The sequence below is a fragment of the Chanodichthys erythropterus genome, chromosome 12 (assembly GCF_024489055.1).
Source record: "Chanodichthys erythropterus isolate Z2021 chromosome 12, ASM2448905v1, whole genome shotgun sequence".
Classification (NCBI taxonomy): domain Eukaryota; kingdom Metazoa; phylum Chordata; class Actinopteri; order Cypriniformes; family Xenocyprididae; genus Chanodichthys; species Chanodichthys erythropterus.
The window spans coordinates 4,897,602-4,924,522 of record NC_090232.1 but is presented as its reverse complement, the minus strand read 5'-3'; the positions used below and the strand labels follow the sequence as shown (position 1 = coordinate 4,924,522).

Genomic DNA, 26,921 nt, shown 5'->3' with positions numbered 1-26,921 from the left:
AGACCAAAGAAACCATTTTTTCTGATTTATTTTTTTAAATATTTTGTGTACATATTTCCTTTATTTTCTGTTTGTATCTTAAAGGTGCCCTAGAATTAAAAATTGAATTTACCTTGGCATAGTTGAATAACAAGAGTTCAGTACATGGAAATGACATACAGTGAGTCTCAAACATCATTGTTTCCTCCTCCTTATATAAATCTAATTTGTTTAAAAGACCTCCGAAGAACAGGCGAATCTCAACATAACACAGACTGTTACATAACCCCAATATTTGCATATGCCAGCCCATGTTCAAGGCATTAGACAAGGGCAGAACGTCTGGATCTGTGCACAGCTGAATCATCAGACTAGGTAAGCAAGCAAGAACAACAGCGATGGCAGATGGAGCGATAATAACTGACATGATCCATGATATCATGATATTTTTAGTGATATTTGTAACCTGTCTTTCTAAATGTTTCGTTAGCATGTTGCTAATGTACTGTTAAATGTGGTTAAAGTTACCATTGTTTCTTACTGTATTCACGGAGACGAGAGCCGTCGCTGTTTTCATTATTAAACACTTTCAGTCTGTATAATTCATAAACACAACTTCATTCTTTATAAATCTCTCCAACAGTGTAGCATTAGCCGTTAGCCACGGAGCACCATCAAACTCATTCAGAATCAAATGTAAACATCCAAATAAATACAATAAACATTAAATACAATAACAATAAAACATTGCTAAAACAACAAAGCTGGTGATGGCCTAAGACTTTTACACAGTACTGTATATATATCACACTTTTGATTTGATTTAATGCATCCTTGCTTAATGGGGTGACATGAGAAATGTTTGCCTTGATCTTTTGACATGCAGTCAAACTAAAATTATTCAGATATTTTTGATATACTTTTACTAGTTATTTTTACAGGACACCATAGTTAATTTATGTAAGTGAGGATAGCAAAATAAAGTAAACTGTGACATTTTATACCCAAAAATTCTTCATACAGTGGACTACCAGTAAAACCGATAAAAATTTAGAACCAAAAATTATTCAGACACTTTGACCTGAGCATGTTTTGCTTAAGTGTTATTATCTGACATAATTAAGATTAATTTTTTGACAGTTTAACTCTGAGATCTTGTCATATTTTATTACCATTTTTTTTAAACTATAGTGAATAAACTGTATTAATGAATGAAATTAATGAAAAGTCTAAATAAATTTTGGTTTGACTGTATAAGAGGTCTTTGTACCACTAAAACATCCTGCAAGTTTCATAGCTTAAAACATCCTCCTCATTATAAACAGCATTTATTTAATTAAGCTCCAAAAATGGCTCATTTTGATGTTGCAGGATCTGTGACATGATATCACACTTACAAATACATTTGCATATGACCGCCTCCATCGAACCATAGGCTTACCGCTTAAAGGCTGACATTTGTCTATAATTGAGCACTGAGTCTGTCGACAACAGGATAAACGGAAGAATGAAATAACTTTCACTTTGACGCGTCCAGTTTATACAGCTCGTTTGTGTCTCAGTACAGACTTCAGAAGGGTCCCAGCATCTGAAACAAGTGGATGGTTAATTTAATGGCGTCACGGATTGTGTCAGATTGTTCTTTTTGTTTGTTAACGAGGCACAATGTAATGGAGAGTTTGCAAAGAAACTTGTTGAAAGATGAAGCAGCCAACTGTATTGGATCTGACAGCAGCTGCATCACAAACCGTAAGAAAATGATTTCATAACGCTTCGTCTGCAAATCATGGTTTTATGTGGATAATGTTTTCAAAACACTCACTGACTAGCTTTGAAGGAGCTGGCCCTTTATAAATGGATCATTTCAGACAGAGGGTAAGAATGAGGGTTAAAAATAATCCTTTTTCTGCAAATATTTTTTGGCATTGGATTGAGCATATTGCTCATAATTTTACTCATTCCTGCAGATTTTGTTAACACACCCTCAGTGTGCGAGCATAAAGCCGCCTCTTGGTACTAAATTAAGTTCTTTTTCACTACTTATTGCTCTTAAACAGTCAAATACACACAAAATAATGTCAAATGCTGGTCTTTGTGAGTATTCACGTAAACACAGTCAGTTATGTTTTCAGTGAACGTAAACAGTTGAGAAAGAAAACTCACGTGTAACAGTATAATGGATCCGTGCGTCAGGTCTTAAAGTGACAGCAGCCTAATATTCCTGCTGCCAAATTATGAGATAATATTAAAAATATCTATATGGCAGAATCAACTGTATCAATGGCAAAATTGAGGCCAGTGAAAATGCCACAATAGTAACTTTGGAGAACCACCAGCCACAGAGGCTGGAGAGCAAAAAAGTTCATGTCAAGTCCTGATGGTAACATTATAAGTGAACTTCAAGATGGTAAAAAAAAAAAAAAAATCCATGTCATGACCCCTTCAAAATAATTTAAAAGTCATTCCTGCTCCAAACTTTTGAACGGCAGTATATATACAATTTAAACTGAAATTAAGTTGAAATAAACTAAACTCTGGGATCCATGACGGCCCTTTTTCTGGGATTTCATTATGCACAAATTAAGCACTGGATACATCTATATCATTTCCATGAAATGCAGATGTAATCATTTTAAAATGTTTAAAATGTAGATTTCATTTCCACAGCACTGCACGCATGTGCGCCAACACGCATAAACATTCGACACAGATGGCCCTCTCTGGGATGCTTGCATAAATCAATCTAAACCAGCACAACATGGCTGCTCTCAACCTGAATCAACAGCAAACTAGACGAGAGAGGAACAGAAACAGACCAAGACAGCGACAGCGAGACGGGAAAGTCATTTGAACAAGTTCTTAGGAAATAAAACAGTAATTGGCGAAGTCTCTCTGGCAGACAGATACCTGTATGCTGCCATTATCACGAAAAGGGAAAATAATGAGACAAAGAAAAAAACAAACAAATCCGCAGAAGCTGCGCTGCAGGGCCCAAGCGAACGGTAACTGGGCGACTGCCATACAGCTCCTGGAAGAGGAGGAAGAGAGATGAATGGAAGGATGGTGAACTGTGAACTAAAGCGCCGCAGAGCCCGTGAGCAACGCAAGCTCTATGAGTGGTCTTCATTTGGAAGAGAGGTGCCACAGGAAAATGTAGGAGTGTTGGAGGGAAGCCAGTGAGAGAGAGAGAGAGAGAGAGAGAGAGAGAGACATGCCTCCAGCATCTTTCATCTATCCTCTTAATGGACATGTTCTCCTCTCCTGCGGACCGGGACTCAGCTCTTCATTGTACCAACTACACACATATACAGTATATACAAACATATACATGTTGCTTTGTTACAACAAAAAGGAAAGTTATACTTTTTTTATATAGTGGTTGAAACTCTCTTCATATATATAATAAAACATGCACATATTTCTTCTGTGGAAGTCTCAGGACCAAAAAATGTTACTATGTCCTACCTGCCTGTCAACACATGTATTTCCATACCTCAGCTCGCGCAGACATCACATCATCGGCACGTTTCATAAGGCTATGCAGAGCTGTAGACAGATGTCAGTCGCAGAGCTCAACAAACAAACAGCAGCCGTCTTAAACAGTTCCTCCTGAACCAAAACAACAAGCTTATGCTGCGTTCACACCATGTCGTAACTGTAATTACAAGATGGCAACCCGTGACATTCTACCCGGAGCGGCTCACGTCCTCAGCCTCGGATTTATGCGTTTCTATGTCAACACCATTAACGGTGAAATTAATCTGCAGCAGGTGGTACAAGTAAGAGCTCTATATGTGGTTTATATTCATTATTTTTGTAATGTTATGTGCTTTGAGACATTTAATGCCGTCTCTCCTCTCGTGGTGCTTTGCAGACTCTGCTGTGCGTGTTCATGTGGTTTGGAGGAGGCGTGACTTTGGAGACGCTCTGAAGAAAGAGTGGGATCTTACGCTTTCAAAGCTAGCTTGCTATTACTATCCTCTCTGAAATTGTCTACTCTACCTTTAGTCACAATAAAAGAATGGAGAAGAAATTATTTTCTTAAATCATGTTCCTGGTATTATTGTCCATGATTTAACCATGCACTTTAAGAATCGCAACATAACACATGGTTGAAAGAAAATGAAATGGATATTAGTTAAAGAAGTTGGCTGGTTTAAATCTTCAAAACAAAACAAAACAAAACAAAACAAATCAAAACAAAACAAAACAAAACAAAACAAAAGTGATTCAAAAGTAAACATGTATAAAAACTGTAAATGTTATCCTTTAAAAACACAGCTTAGCTTTAGATGCTAAAAAGACAACATTGCATGTTTTAAATAAAACAATGTACAATACAGTTTCATTTAATACAACATATTTTCTAATAAGTTCACCAGCCATTAGCAAGTAAAGCTAAATATTTTAGACCCTAAGCATAAGTGTTTGTCTACATTTTAACTACACACACAAACACTTTTTTAGGCTATTAACTATATGCCTCACTATTGGTTTGTACAATAATATCCATCCAAAGATCAATATGAACAATAACAGTGAAGAGTGTTTCACTCAGTCTCTCAGAACACCTAAGACTTCATTTATAGTGATATTTAGTGGATGAAACTAGTGTGCAACTTATGACAACCTCTTTCGTATGTACTCTTTATAGAAATAATGGATTATGGTTTCCAGGATACAATTTCACAGACAGGCAAGTCATATGATTTGTTACTTACAATAAAGGGACCATCACAAGAGTGCAGTGTTTTTCCAGGCTGCTTAGGGCTGGCGTTCAATAGTAGAGGCAATAAATTTGGCTTCGACATTATGGAAAAATTGCATAATAGCACCCTATTTTTGTGCTGGATTTTTTTTTTAATAATAATAAATAACCTAAAGCTGATGTAAATTTGTACTAAAACATTTAGTAGACACCACAAAAACCTAATACTACTATTATTATTAATATTAATGATAATAAGAGACATAATGCTGGACTAGACCGTGAATTTACAGGAAAAACACTTTTAAAAATATTGCGTTTACTGCAAAGCAGATGCAAGGAGAGAGAGAGAGTACTGCAGTGGTTGGCTTGGCCAGCACTAGCTGGGGGTTTTTAGTCAGATTAAACTCAGAGCGGCCACGTCTTCAAGACCATCCTAATAATGAAATATGTCAGAGCATATAAAGGAGTCTGGCGTAGGTAGAGCGCGCCAGAGGGAAGAGAGAAAAATGTGTGTGTCAGCAGAATAGCCTGCAGCCTGTCAATATCTATCGGATCCCACATCTGTAAACCTACACTCCAATCAGCCTTTCATGTATTTACCATTGTCCCTGACCCCTAAGAAGTATACAAAACAGTCGTGTGAAGACTATGCATGTAAATTTGACTGTGTATGTTTTTTATGCAGGCACATGCTGTGAGAGCTGCTAAATTGACTGTGTGCATGTGGTTTTGATTTTGATGCAATTTAGGATCCAGTGCCATGTGTTTGAGTCTATGAGTACATCTACGATTGGGGTTGTTACTGATATATATATATATATATATATATATATATATATGAAAATATATAAAAATATATATAAAATATTCCGGCAAACACTGTAGTTTAGGGTCCCATTCTCACAATTAACTAGTTGCTTATTAGCATGCATATTACTAGGATATTGGCTGTTTATTAGTATTTATAAAGAACATTTAATGCCTTATTCTGCATGACCTTATTCTACATCTTCAGTCCTACCCAATACCTAAACTACTTAACAACTACCTTACTAACTATTAATAAGCAGTAATAAGGAGTTTAATGAGGCAAAAGTCAAAGTTAATAGTTAGTTAATAGTAAGAATTGGACCCTAAACTAAAGTGTGACCATTTTTCCTTTTGTACCAAACTCATATCGAACCGTGACACCAAAACCGAACTGCGACATCTGTTTACACCCCTACTGAATAACTGTATATTCATTGCATTTGTAATTTAAAAAAAAAAAATATTGGGTAAAGAAAGAATATTAATCAAATTAGTTGGCTTAATTCATTAACAAATAGATATTTCCATCAGCTATTTTCAACTAAGGTTTAGTCTGTAGGTGTCTTTGGTCTTGTACTGTGTGGTCACTGCTTTCACTGTGTGTGTCTGTTTCCTCCACTAACTCAATCACTTCTTGCAGCAACTCACTCTCTCACCTCAGCTGACAGACTACAAATGGGCAGCAGTCGCCCTCAGTTTATCTTCATTTGACTTGGCTGAGACACAGCCACTGATCTGGAGTCAGATTACCGGCCTGTGAGTCAACCAACACTGCGATTTACAGATCGCACGCTTGATCTTCGGCCAGACTTGTAGCGTTTGACCATAAATGAGATGTCGGCTATTAAAGCAGTATGGTGGAACTGACATTGTGAGGCTGATAAACTCTACCACTTGGCAGAGGAATTGTTTACTGTAATTATTGTTTATTAATAAAAAAAAAATATATATATACACGGGTGTCTTTTATCATATTTCTGTTGCTGCTGTTCATTAAAATAAATTAACTCCTTAACTGTAGTAAAACCATGTCCTCATGTGGCTTGTTTCTTTAATATGTGCTCTCTGTGTGTGTGTGTGTTTGAATTCTTACCAGGTCTCTGTCCTTGAATGGAGGCCATGTTACTCTCATCTGCTACTGCAACACACAAACATAAAACATCCATCAGCTCCTCAAGCACTCATTTGTGTCTCCCACTGGACATTCCAGACTGTATGTACAGGGTCACATTAACAATTTGAATGCTTAAGTGTTACCGTAATACTTTTAAAACATTTGCATGCATTTGCACTTCTATTGTAAGTTGATTTTGTTGACATTAGCATGTAAACTGATTCAAACATCAAAGCTTAAACAAAACTGAGGCGGTTCTGTAAGGTTTAAGTCCTAGCCAAGCTGGTGTTCAGCTGGTTTAACTGGGAGGCAGATGGTTTCCCAACCTGACTAGCTTAGAAGTGCATAAACCCCTTCTAAAACCAGCCAACGGACAAACATAAGCCTATAAGGAAACCAGCTAAGACAAGAAATCCATCTTAATGCAGTTTAGGCTTTTTTTCAGCAGGGTTAAATTCACAAAACTCCAATTTTGACTTAATTGGATTTATTATATAGCCCTTAATAGACGTTACGTAATGCATCACCCCTAAAATGAGTTCTAGCATAACTTATATAATGTATTATACCCGACAATTATAAGAAACAAAGAACAAAACTTTTTAAAAATTATTTTTAAAAAATGACTGAACAATACATTGGATTTGGAGAGATTTTTTTTCCTAAATTCTATCTTTTCCCACATGTGCACTGGTATATAGATGTCTCTCCCTCTCTCTCTCTCTCTCTCTCTCTCTCTCTCTCTCTCTCTCTCTCAAGTAGCCACACTTGGTTTTAATTAGGAAGAGCTGTGCAGGGCCAGTTACGCTTCTGTACAGCTGAGAACATCTGTGGTTTGCCTAAACACACACTACACACATACACACACTTGAACAGCTCGAGTTACATTGTGCATGCATAGCAGAATTCATAACAAAGAAAAAGAAAAAAACAGGATATTTATATATTTTTTATTTCATTTTTTTATTTTTACAACAGTATCCTCTTTAAAACATCTGTTCTGTGTGTGTAAAAGTTTGGGATCAGTAAGATTTTATAGTGTTTATGAAAGAAGTCTCTTCTGCTCACTAAGACTGCATTTATTTGATTAAAAATACATTAAAACAGTCATATTATGAAACATTATTACAATTTAAAACTGTTTTCTGTTTTAATATCCTATAATTTATTCCTGTGATTAAAGCTGAATTTTCAGCATCATTACTCCAGTCTTCATTGTCACATGATCCTTCAGAAATCACTCTAATATGCTGATTTGCTGCTCAAGAAACATTTCTTATTACCAATATTAAAAACAGTAATGTTGTTTCATATTTTTATGGAAACATGATGTATTTTTTCAGGATTTTTTGATGAATTGAAAGTTCAAAAGAACTCTTTTGATCAATTCAGTGCATCCTTGCTGAACGAAAGTATAAATTCCTCTAAAAAAAATCTATAATATTATATTTGAACAGTAATGTATATTATAAAATATATTTTTGCTTCTCAAACAAATGTATCTTGTTTTAAGAAAGCTCCGATTTTTTCGTAGAAAAAAAACAAAACAAAGATGGTGATTAAAAGTAGTTTTTCTGCAGTGCGTATGAGCGACTATATCTATGCAAGCCATGATGACACATCTAAGACATTTACAGTAGCGCCCCGTGGAGGAAAACAAGGAATTATTAGTGTGTGGGCCTGAGTGTGAGTGGTGAAAATGAAAAAGTGTGTCTGTGTGTGAGAGAGAGAGACTAATCCGCACAAACAGGATTGAGCAGTGAAGAGCAGCTGCTGCCACAGGCATTGCACCATGGGATACAATAATGGGGTTTCATTACACTGCAATTTCTCTTAAATAAGCCTTTTCATCTTTTATGAGCTCAATTTCCCCAGCAGAGAAATAACACTGGAAGAGAGGCTTGTGCAAGCCGGTGTGGGTTTACACACGTGTGTACATATGGACACATATGTGAGAGAACACAAACAGGGCTGATGGGGGAAAATAGGTACAGAAGAATAAAAAAAGGGAGGAAAAATAATAGTTTGCCTTTGAATGCTTGATAGCGCCTACAAATCTGGATTATCCACACTCAACATAGCACAGACACAATGTCACACTCAAGCATGCAGAAAAACACATCCAAATATCACACACGCACAAGAAAGATCAAAAAACATCCTTCACAAGCACATTTATAAACATTTATTATATATTTAGCTGCGTTTGCCAAGTCCAGCAACCACCCTGAACATCCCAGCAACACCTAAAACAACCTAGCAACATCCAGAAAACCACATCACAGACCACACCCAGAAAACCACAGCAACATGCAGAATGCCTTAGCAACTACTCAAAAATCCACAGCAACACCCAGAATCCTCTAAAAAATGCCTTAACTATCAACCACTCAGAAAACCCTAGCAACCACCCAAATCACCTTAGCAACACTCTAGCAGCAACCCCGAACATCTCAAGTACACCAAAAAAAAACCAAAAAAAAAAACCTAGCAACACGCAAAACACCCTAGCAAACACCCAAACCACCCAAGAAAAAAACAGAACCCTCTAGGAATGCCTTAGCTATCAACCCAAACACTCTAGCAACCATCTAAAATCCCATAGCAATGCCCTAGCAACCACTGAACATCCCAACTACACCTAAAACAACCTAGCAACCACCCAGAAAACCATAGCAACATACATAATGCCCTAGCAACCACCCAAAACACCTTAGCAACACCCTAGCAGCAACCCTGAACATCTCACCAACACCAAAAACATCCTAGCAACATGCAGAACACCCTTTCAACCACCCAAAACACCAAAGCAACAGGCCAGAATCCTCTAGGAATGCCTTAGCTATCAACCCAAACAATCTAGCAACCATCCAGAATCCCATAGCAACACTTTAGCAACCACTGAACATTTAAGCAACACCTAAAATAACCTAGCAACCACCCAAAAACCCTAGCAACATGAAGAATGCCCTAGCAACCACCCAAAATGCCAAAGCAACACCTAGAAGCCTCTAGGAATGCCTTAGATATCAACCCAAACACTCTACCAACCATCTAGAATCCCATAGCAACACCCTAGCAACCATTGAACATCCCAACAACGCCTAAAACAATCTAGCAACCACCCATAAAACCATAGCAACACCCAGAGTACTCTAGAAACGCCTTAGCTACCTGTACCAACCACTCGAAACACCTTAGCAACACCCTAGCAGCAACCCTGAACATCTCAGCAACACCAAAAAAAAAAAAAACAGCAATGCAAAGAACACCCCTGCAAACACCAAAAACACCCAAGCAAAACCCAGAATCCTCTAGGAACGCTTTAGCTACAAACCCAAACACTCTAGCAACCATCTAGATTCCCCTAGCAACGGCCAAGCAGCAACCCTGAACATCCTAGTAACACTTAAAACAATGTGCCGAATGCGCTAACAAACCACCCAAAACACCACAGCAACACCAAGTGTCTTGTAGCGATCCACTCAGAACCACTGTTTAGGACCAGTGTGACCTGGCATCCACCCACAACAATTCAGCATTAAATGTGGGTTTTTCACTAAAATGTTCTGCAGAAAAATTGTAAAATCTAGTTATGGGCTACATATTCTGATAAAACCCAATTTGGCTAGTGTATTGCACTTTTGCATAAAAGTAAAGGTAAATGGCCTGAAAGCAATCAGCAAATGAGAAATTAAGAGCATTTTCACATGAACTCCTGCCCAGAAAAACACATACAGCTGCTAATGATGCGACTGGCAGAATAAACCTCTTTCTGAGAGACTTGAGCCGAGCCAAAACTCTGAACTCCAAACACTAGCATCCAGAACTCCAGCCAAACCTTTCACAGGGATCACGCTTGACTGAGGAAAACCTTTGTCTTTCAACGTTTCACAATATCACGGAGGAAAACATCAGCCAGACTGAAACTATGCGCCTTGAGGATAAGAAAAGTGGACCCCTGGGTGATGGGAATATTATCTTAAAGGTCTGAAGAATCTTTGTGTATTACAATGAATAAATATGCTGGCTATTTTTGTATTTGGATATAAATGACCTGTATTAGACTAATGCTAGCGGTTAATGCTAGAGCAAATGTTTGAAACTGCTCCCAACTTCATTCACATTAGCAATGACCCTGACTGGAAATCCATTAACCAAAAACCCTTCAAAAACAATCTCTTTGATGGAAATTGTAGATGAAATTTGCATGCATTTTACAGCATTATTTAAGAGTCGAAATTGAAAACTATATAAGCAAAATATAAGCAACCACATAAATGCACCACAGCGATTTTAAATTGATGTGCTTTTTGTTAAATTATTATCAATATGTTGCACCTATAATAAGATTAAATAATAAAAAAAAAAATACTGCGGTTTTATTTTGAATGTTAAATGAAAAAAGAAAAAAAAAAGAAATGTGACAAATAGCAATACATAAAAATGTATCTACAAACAGTGAATAATCTAATGCCTATGTAACAATATGATTATTTTTAAGTTAAAAACAACATAAATTGTGTACATATGAATCAAATAGACAAAAAAAATGACAAAAAGAAACAGCAACTGAACCACAGGCAACAAAGCCTACACAGAAAAATTGAAAGAGTAACTTAAAGAACAAAACGAAAAAGTGGGAGAGAGAGATAAAGAAATAAATAGAGGGGAAAAGGTCTGGATGGAGGATAAAAGATGGCAGAAAAGCACGACACTATGAGATGTGGGTAATGAAAACCAATCAGCTTTCAGCAGTGAGGAGATTAGCGCAGTGGCAGTGGCGCTGAAGCCAATACTCCACCCTAATGAAATGTAATTGGAAACGGGCAAAAACTTCCCATTGTGGAGCACAGAAATATCCCTCATGTTTCCGAAGGCGGTGGAAAAGAGAGAGGATAAGTTATCGGGGTCATCCATGGCGAATACTAGGAAATGTGTAGCTATAGGGCTTTATTTTGCACTGAAGGCAATCGGTTTCCACTATGTTCAGAAATACAGACTAAAACCTTGAAAAGGCTCAGTATAACCTTTAGTCTTCGTCTATAAGGCTTTAAGAACAGTTGCAACACTATAATAGCACGCAATATTTCACTTCAAAAACCTGCATCTTATTGACCAACCACCCACAATCCAAGTTAACCAAGCGATAAATGCACTGAAATAGCACTACTTAAGTCATTGTCAGTGTATATTAGGCTAGACTGTGGTGGTTTGCTCCATCCTAGCACTGCTCTGCAAGACAGGAATAGCTGATTTTGTGGATGTATATGTGCTGGTTCATTTTATCTGGATATTATTTTGTGGGCAGTTTGGTAGATGTGGTATATGTGTGTTTCCATACCTAAATCCATGCTCTTTGAGGACCTGTTGGTGGGGTAATCTGGGACTTTCTGTTGTTGAGGGTATTGCTGGTTGGTGCGGTGGTTCACATAGGAAACAGGCTCCATTTCAGCCCTACAAGACAGATATCACACTTCTTGATTCCCTGCTAATTGTTTTTCACAAGTCAGTTTGGTTGCTCTAATATCGAAGCAAAATCCTGTAATGAGGTAGTATAATAAGCATAGAAACACATACACTATAAAAGTTTGGGAGTAAAATGTGTCTGAATGAAGTCATTTATTTTCACCAAGGCTGCATTTTTTTAATAATAATAATAATAAAAAAAAAAATAAAAAAAAAACAGTAAAAAGTAATATTGTGAAATACTATTAGAATTTAAAATAACTTTTCTATTTGAATATATTTCAACATGTAATTTATTCCTGTGATCAAAGCTGAATTTCAGCATCATTACTCCAGTCTTCAGTGTCACATGATCCTTCAGAAATCATTCTAATATGCTGATTTCCTACCCAAGAAACATTTATTATTCTTATCAGTGTTAAAAACACTTGCGCTGCAACAAAAGTTCAAAAGAACAGCATTTATTTGAACTTTTGTAACATTATAAATGTCTTTACTGTCACTTTTCATCAATTTAATGCATCCTTGCTGAATAAAAGTATTCATTTATTTTTAAGAACTTTCAGACTCCAAACTTTTGAAGGGTAGAAATGAGTAAATATTTAAAATCTAATTAAAAACACAACTATTTATTGATGTTTTACTACTGAATAAAATATAAAAGTATTTGCAATCAACATTAATTTAATTTTGTGTATATAATTGTGTATGATTTGTCTGAATATGCAAGTCTAAGTGGACAAAATTGATATTTGAATGGATATTTGATGGCACAACTAGATAATGGCATAAATAATTATTCTACATGGTATCATTGTGTTTTCAAGTCTTTGAAATAAGCCTTCAGGATAGTGAGCGTTGATCAAAGTAATGTACCAGATGATCTGGTTTCACAGTATGAGCTCTCAAAGAAATTCTATGAACTACGGTTATTATCTCTGATGTTATTTTGAGCTCTATAACCAACCGATCTTGTTGGTGTTTGTGAGGAGGGTTTGTTTCCAGCAGGTCCTGATCAGAAGGTGGAGGGGGGAAATCGTCTTCATCGTAGTCCTCCTCCGGCAGTTCCTGTCTCTCCTCATAGGATCTGTATGGAGCTGTTTGAAAATATGAGTATTAATGTTACATACCATTATTAGAGCTTATGTTTGTCACACAAAGCCATTGTATGGATTCAGAAAACTGGTGTTTTTTGTAAATTTTAGAGCTCAACAGCCACAGATCACTTATATTGTATAGAAAAGAGCAATGTACAACCTGACTAACACCTCCTTTTGCATTCCACTGAGAAATATAAAGTCATTCAGGTTTGAAATGACTTGAGGGCGAGTTATTTCTTCAGGAAAAACTGAAAATCATCCCATTATGAAGAATAAGACACACTTGACCACGTTCGCTCAGTTGTGAATCATCTACCATGTGAGAAACACTCACCTTCTCAATGACCACACAACGTTCAGATCAATGTTAGCACTAAAACTGAAAAATCTCCATTACTACTCAATTTTCTGCACTACTGTCCCAGTTTCTTCCACCATTAGGCATTTTTTGTAAAGCGAGTCCAGAGTGACTGTCATATGCAGTGACATGAAATATTAATGCTGGTAAAAACATGTGATTAAAAACTATACCTCATTAAAACACTTGTACGAGTTCTGTTTGAAATCTTCCAGATTTTACCAAATCTAACTGAAATGAGTGTGGAAAGTAATCTGAATTTAAAATGAGATGTGTGTAAATATCACATCCCTCTTTGTGCGACTAAAGTACAGTCACATACTTTGACGGACAAGAGACGCTAATCAGTAAACAAAGGTTTCCAAAAAACACGGAAAAAGCCTTTTGTGTTGGCACGGCAACTCTCTGGAGAGCGCGGGGAAAGAATAGTGTGAATTTAAAACAGTTTGTTATCCGTTCTCGAGCGCTCGGCACAATTGCGAGTATGCTAATAAGGCCCACTTAGAATCCATTTCATCAGCTTAATGATTTCAAGGTCAGGCTGCGTTGCACAAAAACGGAAGGGAATGTAGCAAAAATATCGTCATTGGCTTTTTCATCCCTATTGATGAGATGGGCAGATTTCCAACTTGTATAAGTCGAAAAAGCTAATGGAAAGCTATGCTGGCATAGAAAATGAGGTGGCAGAGACAATTAACTCATTTTGTCCTCTTACAGAGGAGCAAAGCTCTCTTCTCGTAGTGTTGATGATGAACGCATGCTTTCATTGCTGAGCTCTGATCAATTTCTTTTGTTTCTTTAACAGTGGGAGAATTTAGAAGAAAGCACTTAACATTATATAAAAGCAATTACTTTTATCATTTGGTGTGCTTTAAAAAATGCACTCAATAAATAAAGGTGCATTCAGACAGAACGTGAATTGCGAACACCAATTCGATTGTGCGAAACAATGTGATCCAGTTGGAAACTGCAGCTGTCCAGGAAGCCTAGGACCTGAGCATGTGAGTGAAGTGTTCATAGAATATTTCATTCTATGCCTCTATTTTTCAATTTCTTCTCCTCCTTCATTCTTACCTTAGATGTTTACTTTGTATTAATGTATAAGCAGGGCCTAAAATTAACACTCGCTAAGCGCCAAATGCAAGTAAAAATCAGTGTTGGCGAGTATATGAAACTGTGTCACTCGCCAGTTGTAACATTTTGATGAATCCTAAAAAGTCATGAATGTGAACGAATGTGAACGATGCCCGGGACAGTTGATGGGCCATCATCACGAAAGTTTAAGCCTTGACAATTTAAACATTCAAAATGCAAGAAGATTTGTTACTCGACATAACCACACATCTGAAGTGTGCGCCCAGAAAGCCATCTCAGACAGCGCGTGAATACTGAACTGAGCTCTCTTCCTCGTCTTCTTGCACTTGAGTGGACAAATTCACACAAAATAATGTCAAAAAATAGCAAGTATCCTAGTTAACAGTCGTTTGTGTCTTAAGTGAACGCAAGTAAACACATGTGTGCAGTATCAGTATATTAGATCCGTGCATTTACTTTTAAAGTGACAGCATCCTAATAAATATTGCTGCTCTCTGTGTTTTTAATGTTAATCAAACAAAAGACAAAGGACAAAAGACAAAAAAGGACAAAAAAAAAATCACTCACTGCTCTTGAATAAATTTTGTAACTTTAATAAGGATTAATTAATAAGGATGTTTAATTTATATAGTGAAGACTATGCAGTGGATTTTATATTTGCTCAGTACCTGAAAACTACTGTCAGGCCTACCTGAAACCTTACTTGTCTTTAATAAAGTTTTAATTTATATTAGTTAAGCTAGGATTTTTAGCTGTGATATCGGAATTGCAATGGATAATTGTGAATTTCCACTGGTATCTAAAATTTTGGTGTCATTACTGCCTGTTTTCACAAAAACACTTTCATGGCTAGTAAAAAATATTTATGGCTGGTACATTTACTTAATTCACCAGCCACTATCAGGTTATCAAAAAGTTTGTTTTAAGCCCCTGTGAATAGTGTAAGTTTACAAGGTTAGACCCATTGCTTCTTTCACATATTCTCAAAACAGTATATCACAAAGAGCATTCTTGGTCGAACGAGCAGCGGATCTGCTCCGTACACCAACCTGTTAATTTAATTAAAACATGTGAGCACTTACCAGGAGCAGCTTCGTACATACGGTTGTTCGCTGTGGATGGTGGTATGGAACTGTTGGTGTGGTTGTTGTTAGGATGATGATGAACAGGAGAGTCGTTTCTAGAGACAGTCTGACTGGTTTCCTGGTTTTCCTAGAAGAGAGTGAAAATTTGTAGAGAATTTATTTTAGACAATTAATAGACTTAATAGACAAAACAATGGTCTGAAAGATGCTGATGGGGAGAAAGTCTTGACAACAAACACAGATATTTTAAAAGCATGGTGACCAACTTCTATATTTGTTCCATGTTGGGTTCATGCTGTCAGAATGTCAACAAGAGGAAGACTTGCCATGCAGTACAACAAAATGAGGTTAAGGAACTGTAGTTCACTCAAAAACAACTTACCCTCACATGCATGCATGAAACACACTGACATTTACATTAAAGTATATTCAAATAAGGAACAAAGACTAATAACAAACATTTTGTTTTTTTGTGTGTGTCTTCTAATTTTCGTCAGAAGTACACTCTTATAAATGAAGGTTCTTTATTGGCATTGATGGTTCCATGAAGAACCTTGAACATCCATGGAACCTTTGCATTGCACAAAAGGTTCTAAAATGTTAGATCATTCGCATTCTGTCAGAACTTTTGTTTTTATAAATGTAGCGCATCTTGATGCTCTTTATCTGAACGTAAGCAACTGACACTACCGTTCAAAAGTTTTTTTAGTTATAGGTTTTCTTAGTTATTTAGTTTAAGTTTTAAGTAAATGAATACTCTTTTTTCAGAGAAATGTTTCTTGTGCAAATCATCATATTAGAATGATTTCTGAAGGGTCTTGTGACACTGAAGACTGGAGCAATGATGCTGAAAATTCAGCTTTGATCACAGGAATACATTTTAAATAGGGATAGACCAATATGAACATTTTGGCCGATGCTGATAATTCTATATATTTGAAAGCCGATAACTGATATACTGGCCAATAAATCTAAATCAAAAATTTTATATAATTTTTGAGAGCATGATTACAAAAACAATAGTCTCACCTTTAAAAGCCATGTCCCAAGCATACAATTATAATGTTCTCATTATAATTTTATGTACTGTATGTGCGCTGTACATTGCAATGTATTTTTTTGAAGTGATTTCAATCATATTTCAAGCAATTTAAAACCATAACGGCAGACAGTGCACATCTGAAGTGTCTCAGCTGAAGGAAATACTCCATTATTTATTGGTTTTAATATATCAGCCAAATTTTCTTATCAGGCCGATAACGACAACATTAAAAATAAAACATATCGGCCGATACCAATATGATGGCCGATATATTGTGCATCCCTAATTTTAAGATATGTAAAAACACATATTTTATTTTAAATCGTTTTAATATTTAACAGTATTAATATTTTACTGTAGTTTTGCAAAAATAAATGCAACTTTGGTGAGCATAAAAGACTTTTCAAAAACATCTTACCAACCCCAAACTTTTCACCGGTAGTGTACAATTGTGCATGTTTTAGAAAGAAAACATTCAGAGATTTAAAGAGATCAACATCTCAAAAAAAAAAAAAAAAAAAAAAAAAAAGAGAGAAAGCTACCCTGATCTAGAAAAAAAAAAAACAGATATTGGGAAAAATTCTGTTGAAAACAAACTGTAAATGACAAAAGGATTAAAGCAATCCTACGACATAGAAATATTCATGAGCCAAAGGCAATCCTGCAAGACAGTCCTAGTCAAGAAAGACACGGAAACATGTGTCAATATGAAGACATGAGGCCACCGAATGATGCATCCTGATGGATTCTTCTCAGAAGACAAAGGAGCTACAGCTGTCACTGTTTGTGTGGCTAACCCATAGGAGGAGCACCGAAAAGACTTTATACTGTCATACAAACCACATGCTACAAACGCAAACACACTACTCACAGCCCAGACTGACTGGACAGACATGAAAGGTATTAGGATATCACCATATCAAAGTGTGCTTAAATGCATTCACACCATACTATTCCGCATGGCGGGGAAAACAGATGAAAGCCTCGTTCTTTTGTTCCGACGTTAAGCCTCAGTTGGAGGACAGTCATTAGCGGGGATGATGGTTCTTTACATGTGGAAACGTCATTCTTGTCATCTGCCTCCTGCTCGCTGTCTCTCTAGATGCACAGGAATCATCAATGAACCGAAGGACTGATTCTCAGGCTCTCTTTCTCCTCAGAGATTATGTTTGTCGTGAAAAATGACTCTAAAACCCCCTTCGCTGAGACTAAGCAACATTTTTTGCTGTCTTTCACTGTGATCTGTGCATTGACAACGGTTATGCATGTGTCTAACACACATAAATAGAAAGCTGGCAGGAATATATCAAAAGGTACTTCAGGAATGATGGGACAGCAACTGATAGAATCTAGACGAAGGGAAACTAAAAATGAAAAGTCAATTTAAACAGTCCATATTATTGATTTACATGTTCACCTCCCACCGACTTCAACCGATGCATCGTCCTTATTAGTGGGGCTTGTTAAAGCAAGGATCGCCGTTACTATTGCTCACACTGATTTGAACAAACCCCCGAACACTAGTACTAATCTTTGGTGCAAAACGCATACAACATTATTTGTGAAACAGACATGAATGACTAAGGCCGGGAATTGACACAAATTTCACGATTCGATTCTATTTTCATTTTGAATCACAAGCTTGCAGTTAGATTCTGAGTCAATTAGATTTGATTCAATATTGATACATATATATACACATACATTATATATTACATATATATATATATATATATATATATATATATATATATATATATATATATATATATATATATATATATATATATATATATATATATATATATATATATATATATACATACAGTACATGGCAAATTTTCAAGAAAAAAATCTCTTAATGCTGTAAATGGAGTTAGTTGGTACAACATTACTAATAATATTGAAGGTTAAAATGAACTGATTTGTACTTATATTACACTAAAGGAAGTTGTTAATAATGATAAAGTTATAATATTAACTTTACAATGATATAATCATATTTCTACTCCAATTCATTTTTTTAAATATAAACATTTAAAATGGTTGCTGTCATAAAAACTTGACGGATTTATTCAAACATGCATTAAATATTGAAGAATGAATAATGAATATGTAATATGGTGCAATATATAATATATTTAGCAAAATGCTCCTCTCTAGAGTTCATTTTTCTAGCTGACTAACGAGTTTATGGTCACTTTTATAGTTTTTATATATTTTTTTTTTAGGTAAATGTGACATTACATGACATATTGTTTACCAGCTGTATTATTGGTGCCTTTCTGCAGTTGAAACACTGATTGAGCTATTACATGAGACAGGATACAGTTTTCGGTAAGTTGTACTGTATCCTTTAACATGCCTTCAGAAGTTTATTCATGTTTATTTTGCGATGTAACTGGTATTAAAGCAGAAGTAATCATCAGTTCACGTGCACTTTCCGCTGCGGCTTCTCTTAAACTACAGCGATCTGTCACACCACATTAAAGAGCGCCAAAACAGTATTTATTTTTTGAATTTCGTAATAAAATGGACATAATTTGAAATTTGAGACTTTGTTTCCTATCAAAAATAACCAGGCGCAAAGATTATTGTGATTTATGAAATGGGAGGCGCACTAAAGTTCCATTCATTAATCAACTGAAAACAGAATAGACTAACCGATTCTTGGGATTTAAAGGCATAGTTCACCCAAAAATGAAAATTCTGTCATCATTTACTCACCCTCAAGTTGTTCCAAACCTATATAAATCTCTTTGTTCTGCTATACACAAATAAAGATATTTGGAAGAATGTTTGAACCAAGCAGATCTCGCCCCCCATTGACTACCATAGTATTTTTTTTTTCCTACTATGGTAGTCACTGGGGGGCGAGATCTGCTTGGTTCAAACAATCTTTGAAATATCTTTCTTTGCAACCTCCCAGAGCACCCTAGCAACTGCATAGCAATGCCATGACAAGCACTCACAGCACACTAGCATCTGAAGAAAATGTCAGAAAAGTATAATTTCTCTTTGCATCATTCAACATGTCTATAACATGATCATATTCCCATTCAGTGAAGTATCATCTTGATTTTTGGAGTACAACTCCCACCCCACACACACACCAAGAACCTCTCTGACATCTTCAAAGCCTGGGCACTGCACATCTTAATCAGACAACAATCACAGGGGAGCTTAAGTCCACCATCGAAGACAAAGAGACAACAAAACAAGACCCTAAACCCATGGACGTCTCCTCCTCTCCACACACAGGCAGCAGTGAGGGTGAACTGAGGTTAGGAACCCTCAGGGTAGCTCTGGGCAGCCTTTCATTAAAACCCCAAATTTGCCTTTCATTCAGGGAACCCATGGTGTAATCTGATTAACTTGCTGAGCAAGCGGAGATCCAGCGAGGAATCGGGATTAGATATCAGACTGGGCGGGAGAAACAGGAAGGAGAAGAACATGGAGGGAGGAGGAAAAAAGATGGTGGCTTCACATGAAATAATTGTGAACATACTTTGGGTTCATTTTAAGCAAGCAATAGAGTTTTTAAACAATAGTTGAGTTAAATAAGTCTACCCAGCAGGTTGGGGATACATTTAACCCTACCGCTGGGTCAAAACAACCCAGTTGTTGGGTTTGTCCATTTTCAAACCAACTTGGGCTGTTTTTAACCCAGCATTTTTTAGAGTGTAGTATTATCAATGTCCAAAAATCCATGATAATATCAGGTTAACTGTTTTTTTTTTTTTTTTAATTATTATTTCAATATTTTTTTCTTGAATTGAGGAAGAATCCCATTAAGTTTAGTCCACAAACACATTTGATTCTCTAACCTCCCACACGTTCTCTTATCACTCAACTCTGTCTGGGTGATTAATGGCATATTGATCGCTCCGTCTGCATGTGATTAATGGAGAATGCATCTCAGCAACACATCACCTTCTATTGAGCGTCATTACAACCCGTACTGATCACCATCGTTCTATCACTAGATTGGGTTGAGGATAAGCTAATGTTCCCCAATAATACTCCAGTGTTCACCCACCCAAAGTCAGACCACTGAAGGTGGAGTCAATAACTATTTGTCTTCATTTTCATGGGATGGTGATGAGGAGCTGCCGGAATTGATGAACCATCCCGGTTTAACCTTGGATACAAAGACTCTAAATCTGAATCAAGTCACGTTTGGATATTTCTAAGCATTCAGAAACTTTACCATGTGACATCAGAAGATCAAAAGGAAAACTTCCAGCAGAAAAAAAAAAGATTCTGTTATCTCTTGGCTGTTTTAGTGAGCTGCTGACTCATGGGAATTGATCCACATTCCCAACAAAACAGTGTTAACACTACTTCCCATCAAAGAAAAGAAAAAAACAAATACTGAATAAGTCTATAAGTCTGAAAATATGCTTAGATAACAAATACACCTATTTCCTGTTTCTGAAACTTATTATCAATTATTTATTATTTATTTTAGTGTGTTTTCATCATGTGAAACCGCCTCTATTATCAAGGATATCGTCATGCAGGTTGTTTAATACACAGAGTGACTCCTCCTTCAACTTACCACCACGTTAACAAAAGGGGGACCCCAGTGAACATGGCGGACCCCCTGAAACACAGAGACAATATTAAAAGAGGGCAAAACGTCTGTGCAAGTGTCCCATTAATACAAGCACAAACAAAACCTATGTACACTGAAGACCTATAGACACTGAAGGTTTCTAACAGGTATTCAGTGGAAATGCATAGGTTTGCATTGCATATTTTAGTGCATTAAATAGCTATAAGAGAACGTAGGGTAACACTTTTTTTCAAGATGACATAGTTGCACGTTACTACATATACTTACTATAGTAGTAACAGTAAATGATGCTTATTTACAAGTAACTAACCCTAAACCAAACCCTAACCGTAACTCTATAGCAAGTACATTAATAGGTAATTAATATTACTCAGTACTTATTTTAGTCAGTACAATGTAATTACGTCACCTTAAAATAAAGTGTAACCAAATATAGACTCAATTTAAATGCATCGATAAGATGCAATGTTATGTTTCTCAGATTTTAGTATATAAATGTGAATTTTTAGCAGATTTGTTTCCAAATTATTTGCTTTCTAATTTTTTTTCACCTTTTGAGTCACAATTTCCACCTTAATATTTTTTTATTTTTTTGTGAAGTTCACAATATTTACTATATACACAACTGTTCAAATGTTTGGGGTCGATAAGATTTTTTATTTTTTTTTAATGCTCAACAAGACTGCATTTATTTGATTATAAATAAAGTAAAAACTAAATATGTATTTAATATATAACTATAAATATAAAATATGTATTTAATATATAATTAGTTTCTCCTTCAGTATGTTTTAAGATTTATTCCTGTGATCAAAGCTGAATTTTCAGCATCATTACTCCAGTCTTCAGTGTCACATGAGAAACATTTAATATCTTATCTGTACTCTATATCCAATAAAAAGGAAACATTTATCATTGTTGAAAACAGTTGTGCTGCTTCATATTTTTGTGGAAACTGATCATTTTTTTAAGGATTCTTTGATGAATAGAAAGTTCAAAAGAACAGCATTTATTTGACATAAATGTCTTTACTGTCACTTTTGATCAATTTAAACCATGCTTTCTGAATAAAATTATACATTTCTTTAAACAAACAACAACAATAAAAAATCTCAAGGGCCCCAAACTTTTAAACATAGTCTACAGACTGCAAACACAAGAACTGGATAAATCTGAAAAAAAACTGAAAGAAAGAAAAGTATGACAACACATGCTCTTTAGAGAATGAACAGAAAAGATCCATGAAGAAAAGCCCAGAGGGTTAAAAGGAAACAGAGTGCATGCAAAGATTTGAGATTTTATTTAATTATTATTATTTATTTATTTTATTTAATAAGAAAACTTCAGTGATACAGAAGCAAAGCAAAAGAAAAGCAGACATTGACATTAGATGTTCCATTAATAAATGAGTGAAAAGAGTATAGGAATATAATATACAATCGTATGTGCACAAAGTTAGAAAGTTAGTACAAAAGCAGGAAGCAGGAGAGAAGAATAAGTGCTTTCTCATGAAGTCAGGGAAAAAAAAAACAATGAAAAGAACAATTTCTAATGTGTCAAAAGAAAACTAATCAACACTGATTTAATTTCAAGGACTTCCTCCCCAAATGTTATGATGATACTGCAGTGCCTCACAAGGCAACTCATGTAGCCGACCCCAATTTATAACTACATTTTGTTTAGATTTTTTAACTGGGACAAAAAGTTATCTTTAATAATATTGGCACACATTTTTAACCACAAGCCTGTTTTCTGCTCTCCTTATAGGATAACAACAGTACTTACAGTAAGTCACTTAAACCTTAGAATAAGGAGGAAGTCAAAACTTTTTTCCCCCTTTTATCCACAGCATATGTGTGTGTTTCCCTGAGCACAATAACTAACACTCAGAGGTCACCTGATAGCCTGTGATGCCAATAGCAGTGATACAGATGGGCTGCAGCCAGTGACCTGGGTTCAGAAGCCCTGCGGGTGAGCGGTCTGTAGCGGTACACATGGTACGGTACAGGGACTGGGCATACCTGTGCAGGTGAGCGCTCCGCAGCACGCAGAACCACCAGCTGGATGGTTCCTCTGAGGTTCCCTTCAGTCGACATGGAGTGCCGCAGGGTTTCCATGGCATCGTGGTTGGAGCGTCCAAGCAGGGATTCACTGTTGACCGCTACCAGCTGATCATTGACACGTAAGCGACCGTCCTGCAAACACGAGAGGAAAAACACCAGTGTCACTCAACATGTACAAGCTACTCAGAAATTATAGTCCTATAACCTTAAAGGGTTAGTTCACCCAAAAGTGAAATTTCTGTCACTAATGATTCACCCTCATTTCGTTCCACACCCGTAAGACCTTCGTTCATCTTCGGAACACAAATTAAGATATTTTGATGAAATCAGAGAGGTTTTTTCATTCTCCATTGAAAGCAACGAAATTATGTCATTCAAGGTCCAGAAAGGTAGTAAAGACACTGGTAAAATAGTCAGTGTGACTGCAGTGGTTCAACCTTAATGTTATGAAGCGACGAGAATACTTTTTGTGTGCAAAAACAAAACAAAAATAACAATTTTATTCAATTCGTCTCTGCCCTGTCATTCGCATATGCTATTTTCATTGCAGAGCCTCCGTGTTTACGTCTGAACACTTGCATTGTGCTGCTCACATGACCAAAGCTGGCCAATACTGAGCTGGCATTCGGACGTAGACATGGAAGCTCTGCACGACATGAGGGTGAGTAATTAATGACAGAAATTTCATTTTTGAGTGAAATAACCCTTTAAAGTGGTTAATTAACTTACCTACAGATTCAGTGCAATATTTAAAATAAATAAATAAATAAACTACATATCATAGTACTCTTACAGATGCATTAAGATTAAAAGATTAAAGATTAAATTACATTTTTACTATAATAAGATATATATTTTCCTATAAATTCAATGGCATATTTCAAAAATAAAAAACTAAAATAAAACAAAAACTAAAAAAATAAATTATATACTTAACATTACAAATAAAAAATGATTGTTGAAATTATTGAAAATTATTAAAAATTATTGTAAATGTAAATTATTAAAAAATAAGTATATTACAATTATTACGGAGCCCCTAAAGATTGTAAAAAAAAAAAAAAAAAAAAAAAAAAAATTGGGAAGGGAGGAAATTTTATGTGCTGGTGGAAAAAAAAATTGGGATGGGAAGAATTTTTTTTTCAAAACTTTTGCGTTCCCCCGAGAAACTTTGCTTTCCCTCGCAAAACTTTTGTGTTCCATCGCAAAGTTATAATCGTTCCCTTGCTGTGAGCTCGAACAATGCAGTCAGTGCTTATGTCAAGCAGTTCAGCTGGCAATATATTCACAGATTCAAGCTTTCCGGATTAATAACTCATGAGCTTAACGTTGTTAAAACACAAATTCAGCTACTTTCAATCATAGTAACCTAGACAACAAGCTACAACAACCCAATTTTCCTCAAATGTGCTTTATAATAAATTGGTGTCTATGGGCAGGTGGCGGAGATACACGTCTGAAGGGACCGTCTGAAAAGTGCAAAACCCAAAACACTTTTGCTCAAAATATATTATGAAAAATACTCAATAACTTGACTGTAACACACTGTGCTGTCACCAAATTCAGTTCATACATCACTGCTCTTCTGCTGGTTGTACTGGAACACTTAGTTTGACAAAATTGCATAACTTTTATGATTATTAATTATTAAATAAAATCAATAACTTCAATGTTTTTAGTAAAAAATTTAAATAAAGTGTAATGCCAACAAATCCAGTAAGCAATTACCATGCAAAAGCTGTTGTAAGTATGCAAGCTGTGTACCAACAACATTTGTGTAAAGAAGGCCTTTATGTGCTACTTGCAAAAGTGAGTGTTGTAGTACCTAACCAGCAGAAGAGCAGTGATGTATGAACTGAATTTGGTGACAGCACAGTGTGTTACAGTCAAGTTATTGAGTATATTTCATAATATAAAATGAGCAAAATAGTTTTGGGTTTTGCACTTTTCAGACGGTCCCTTCAGACGTGTATCTCCGCCACCTGCTCATAGAGACCAGTTTATTATAAGGCGCATTTGAGGAAAATTGGGTTGTTGTAGCTTGTTGTCTAGGTTATTAATCCAGGAAGCTAGAATCTGTGATTTCCAACTGAACTGCTTGACATAAGCACTGACTGCATTTCTTTATATTTAAGTCCAACAAGTTCAAACTCTAAGAGCTGCGCACTATTTGTGTGTTACTACCTGAAACACTACTGCCAGCCAGAGGCACATTAAAGAGGAAGTGTTTGTTCGAGCTCACAGCAAGGGAACGATTATAACTTTGCAAGGGAACGCAAAGTTTCTCGGGGGAACGCAAAAGATTAAAAAATAAATAAATAAAAATCTTCCCATCCCAAATTTTTTTTCCACCAGCACTTAAAATTTCCTCCCTTCCTGTTTTTTTTTCCACCACCACCATATATATATATATATATTTCAAATAAAAAATAAGATTTCAATTAAGATGACAGCATTAAACATAAACATATTTTTAGCCGGATTTTTGAATGAATTGTTCTTTTGAATCTGTACTTTTCAACTATTCACTAGCAAAAAAAAAAGTTAGAAAAGTTAGAAAATGGCTGTCACATTACTGAAGCATGTAGTTAAGTTAGTAGCACCGCTACTTTTATCTAGCTACTCCCAACACTTAAGCCCTATAGTGTGATTTAAAAACATTTATGCAGCGTAGCCCCACTGTTAAATGTTTAATGCATCCCACTATGAATTCAGATACAATTACGGATGCATATCATTAGTGTGAAAGGACCGGGCCGGAGTGAATTGGATTAAGGTTCACAGCTGTGGTTTCCTAAATAAAACTCAGCTGAGGAGGAACAAAAGAGATTAGCAGCTGAAAGCCACTGGAGCCGCTAAAGACTCCTGAGAGTCTGTGTCACGGAGGATGATCCTGACCCTTGGGCGGGGTCACTGACCGCAGACCACTGATACTGACCTGGGAGGGGGTCTCCGGCAGATCAGACACAAACACTTGTGCCCATCTATTGAGAAAATATACTCATGCATACACAAGCAGACAGTCTGGAAGCTCAACAACCCAAGACGGCTTTTTAAAGCCCTGGTGAAGGACGAGCTCCAAAGATAACCTACGACATGTTTTTCTTTATTACTAGGCAGAATAATTGTATTCCGATAATTTATTCTAGAAATGATTAGCTTCTAAAATCATGTCCTCTCCAAGATAATCTCAATCTTGGAGTGGAAACGCTAGTGGAGCAATAGAAAGTGAGTGATAAGGGTGAACGACAGAAGTCAAATGAAGAGCTCAGCCTTTGAAAATGTCTATTTCTTAGAGCGTCTCTCTGATGGAGGCCTGTGATGCAGCTCGCTCTCTGAGCCCACTCTCCACTGGAGTGCTGATAGGGGCCAGAGACGCAGCTCCACCTGTGAGCCCACTCTTGATTACACTGCTGATAGGCGACAGTAGATGTGCCCTTATCTACACAGACACACAACACCTGCTGCCTGACTGACTGATTGAGGACAGGAGAGGAGTATTCATATCTCTGTGAC

At 36.2% G+C, this 26,921-nt stretch overlaps 1 protein-coding gene across 4 annotated transcripts in view; it reads right to left on the bottom strand.

Moving 5' to 3' along the window:
• The window catches only part of pard3ba (par-3 family cell polarity regulator beta a), a 177,472-nt gene that overhangs the window by 70,793 nt on the left and 79,758 nt on the right, over positions 1-26,921 (bottom strand). For all 4 annotated transcript variants that reach the window (XM_067405388.1, XM_067405390.1, XM_067405389.1 and 1 more), the window contains exons 12-16: positions 23,364-23,537; positions 15,719-15,848; positions 13,051-13,180; positions 11,959-12,071; positions 6,594-6,638 (exon numbers count right to left, since the gene is read on the bottom strand). In XM_067405388.1, the coding sequence (XP_067261489.1) occupies positions 6,594-6,638; positions 11,959-12,071; positions 13,051-13,180; positions 15,719-15,848; positions 23,364-23,537 (592 nt within the window). The remainder of the gene's footprint in view (positions 1-6,593; positions 6,639-11,958; positions 12,072-13,050; positions 13,181-15,718; positions 15,849-23,363; positions 23,538-26,921) is intronic.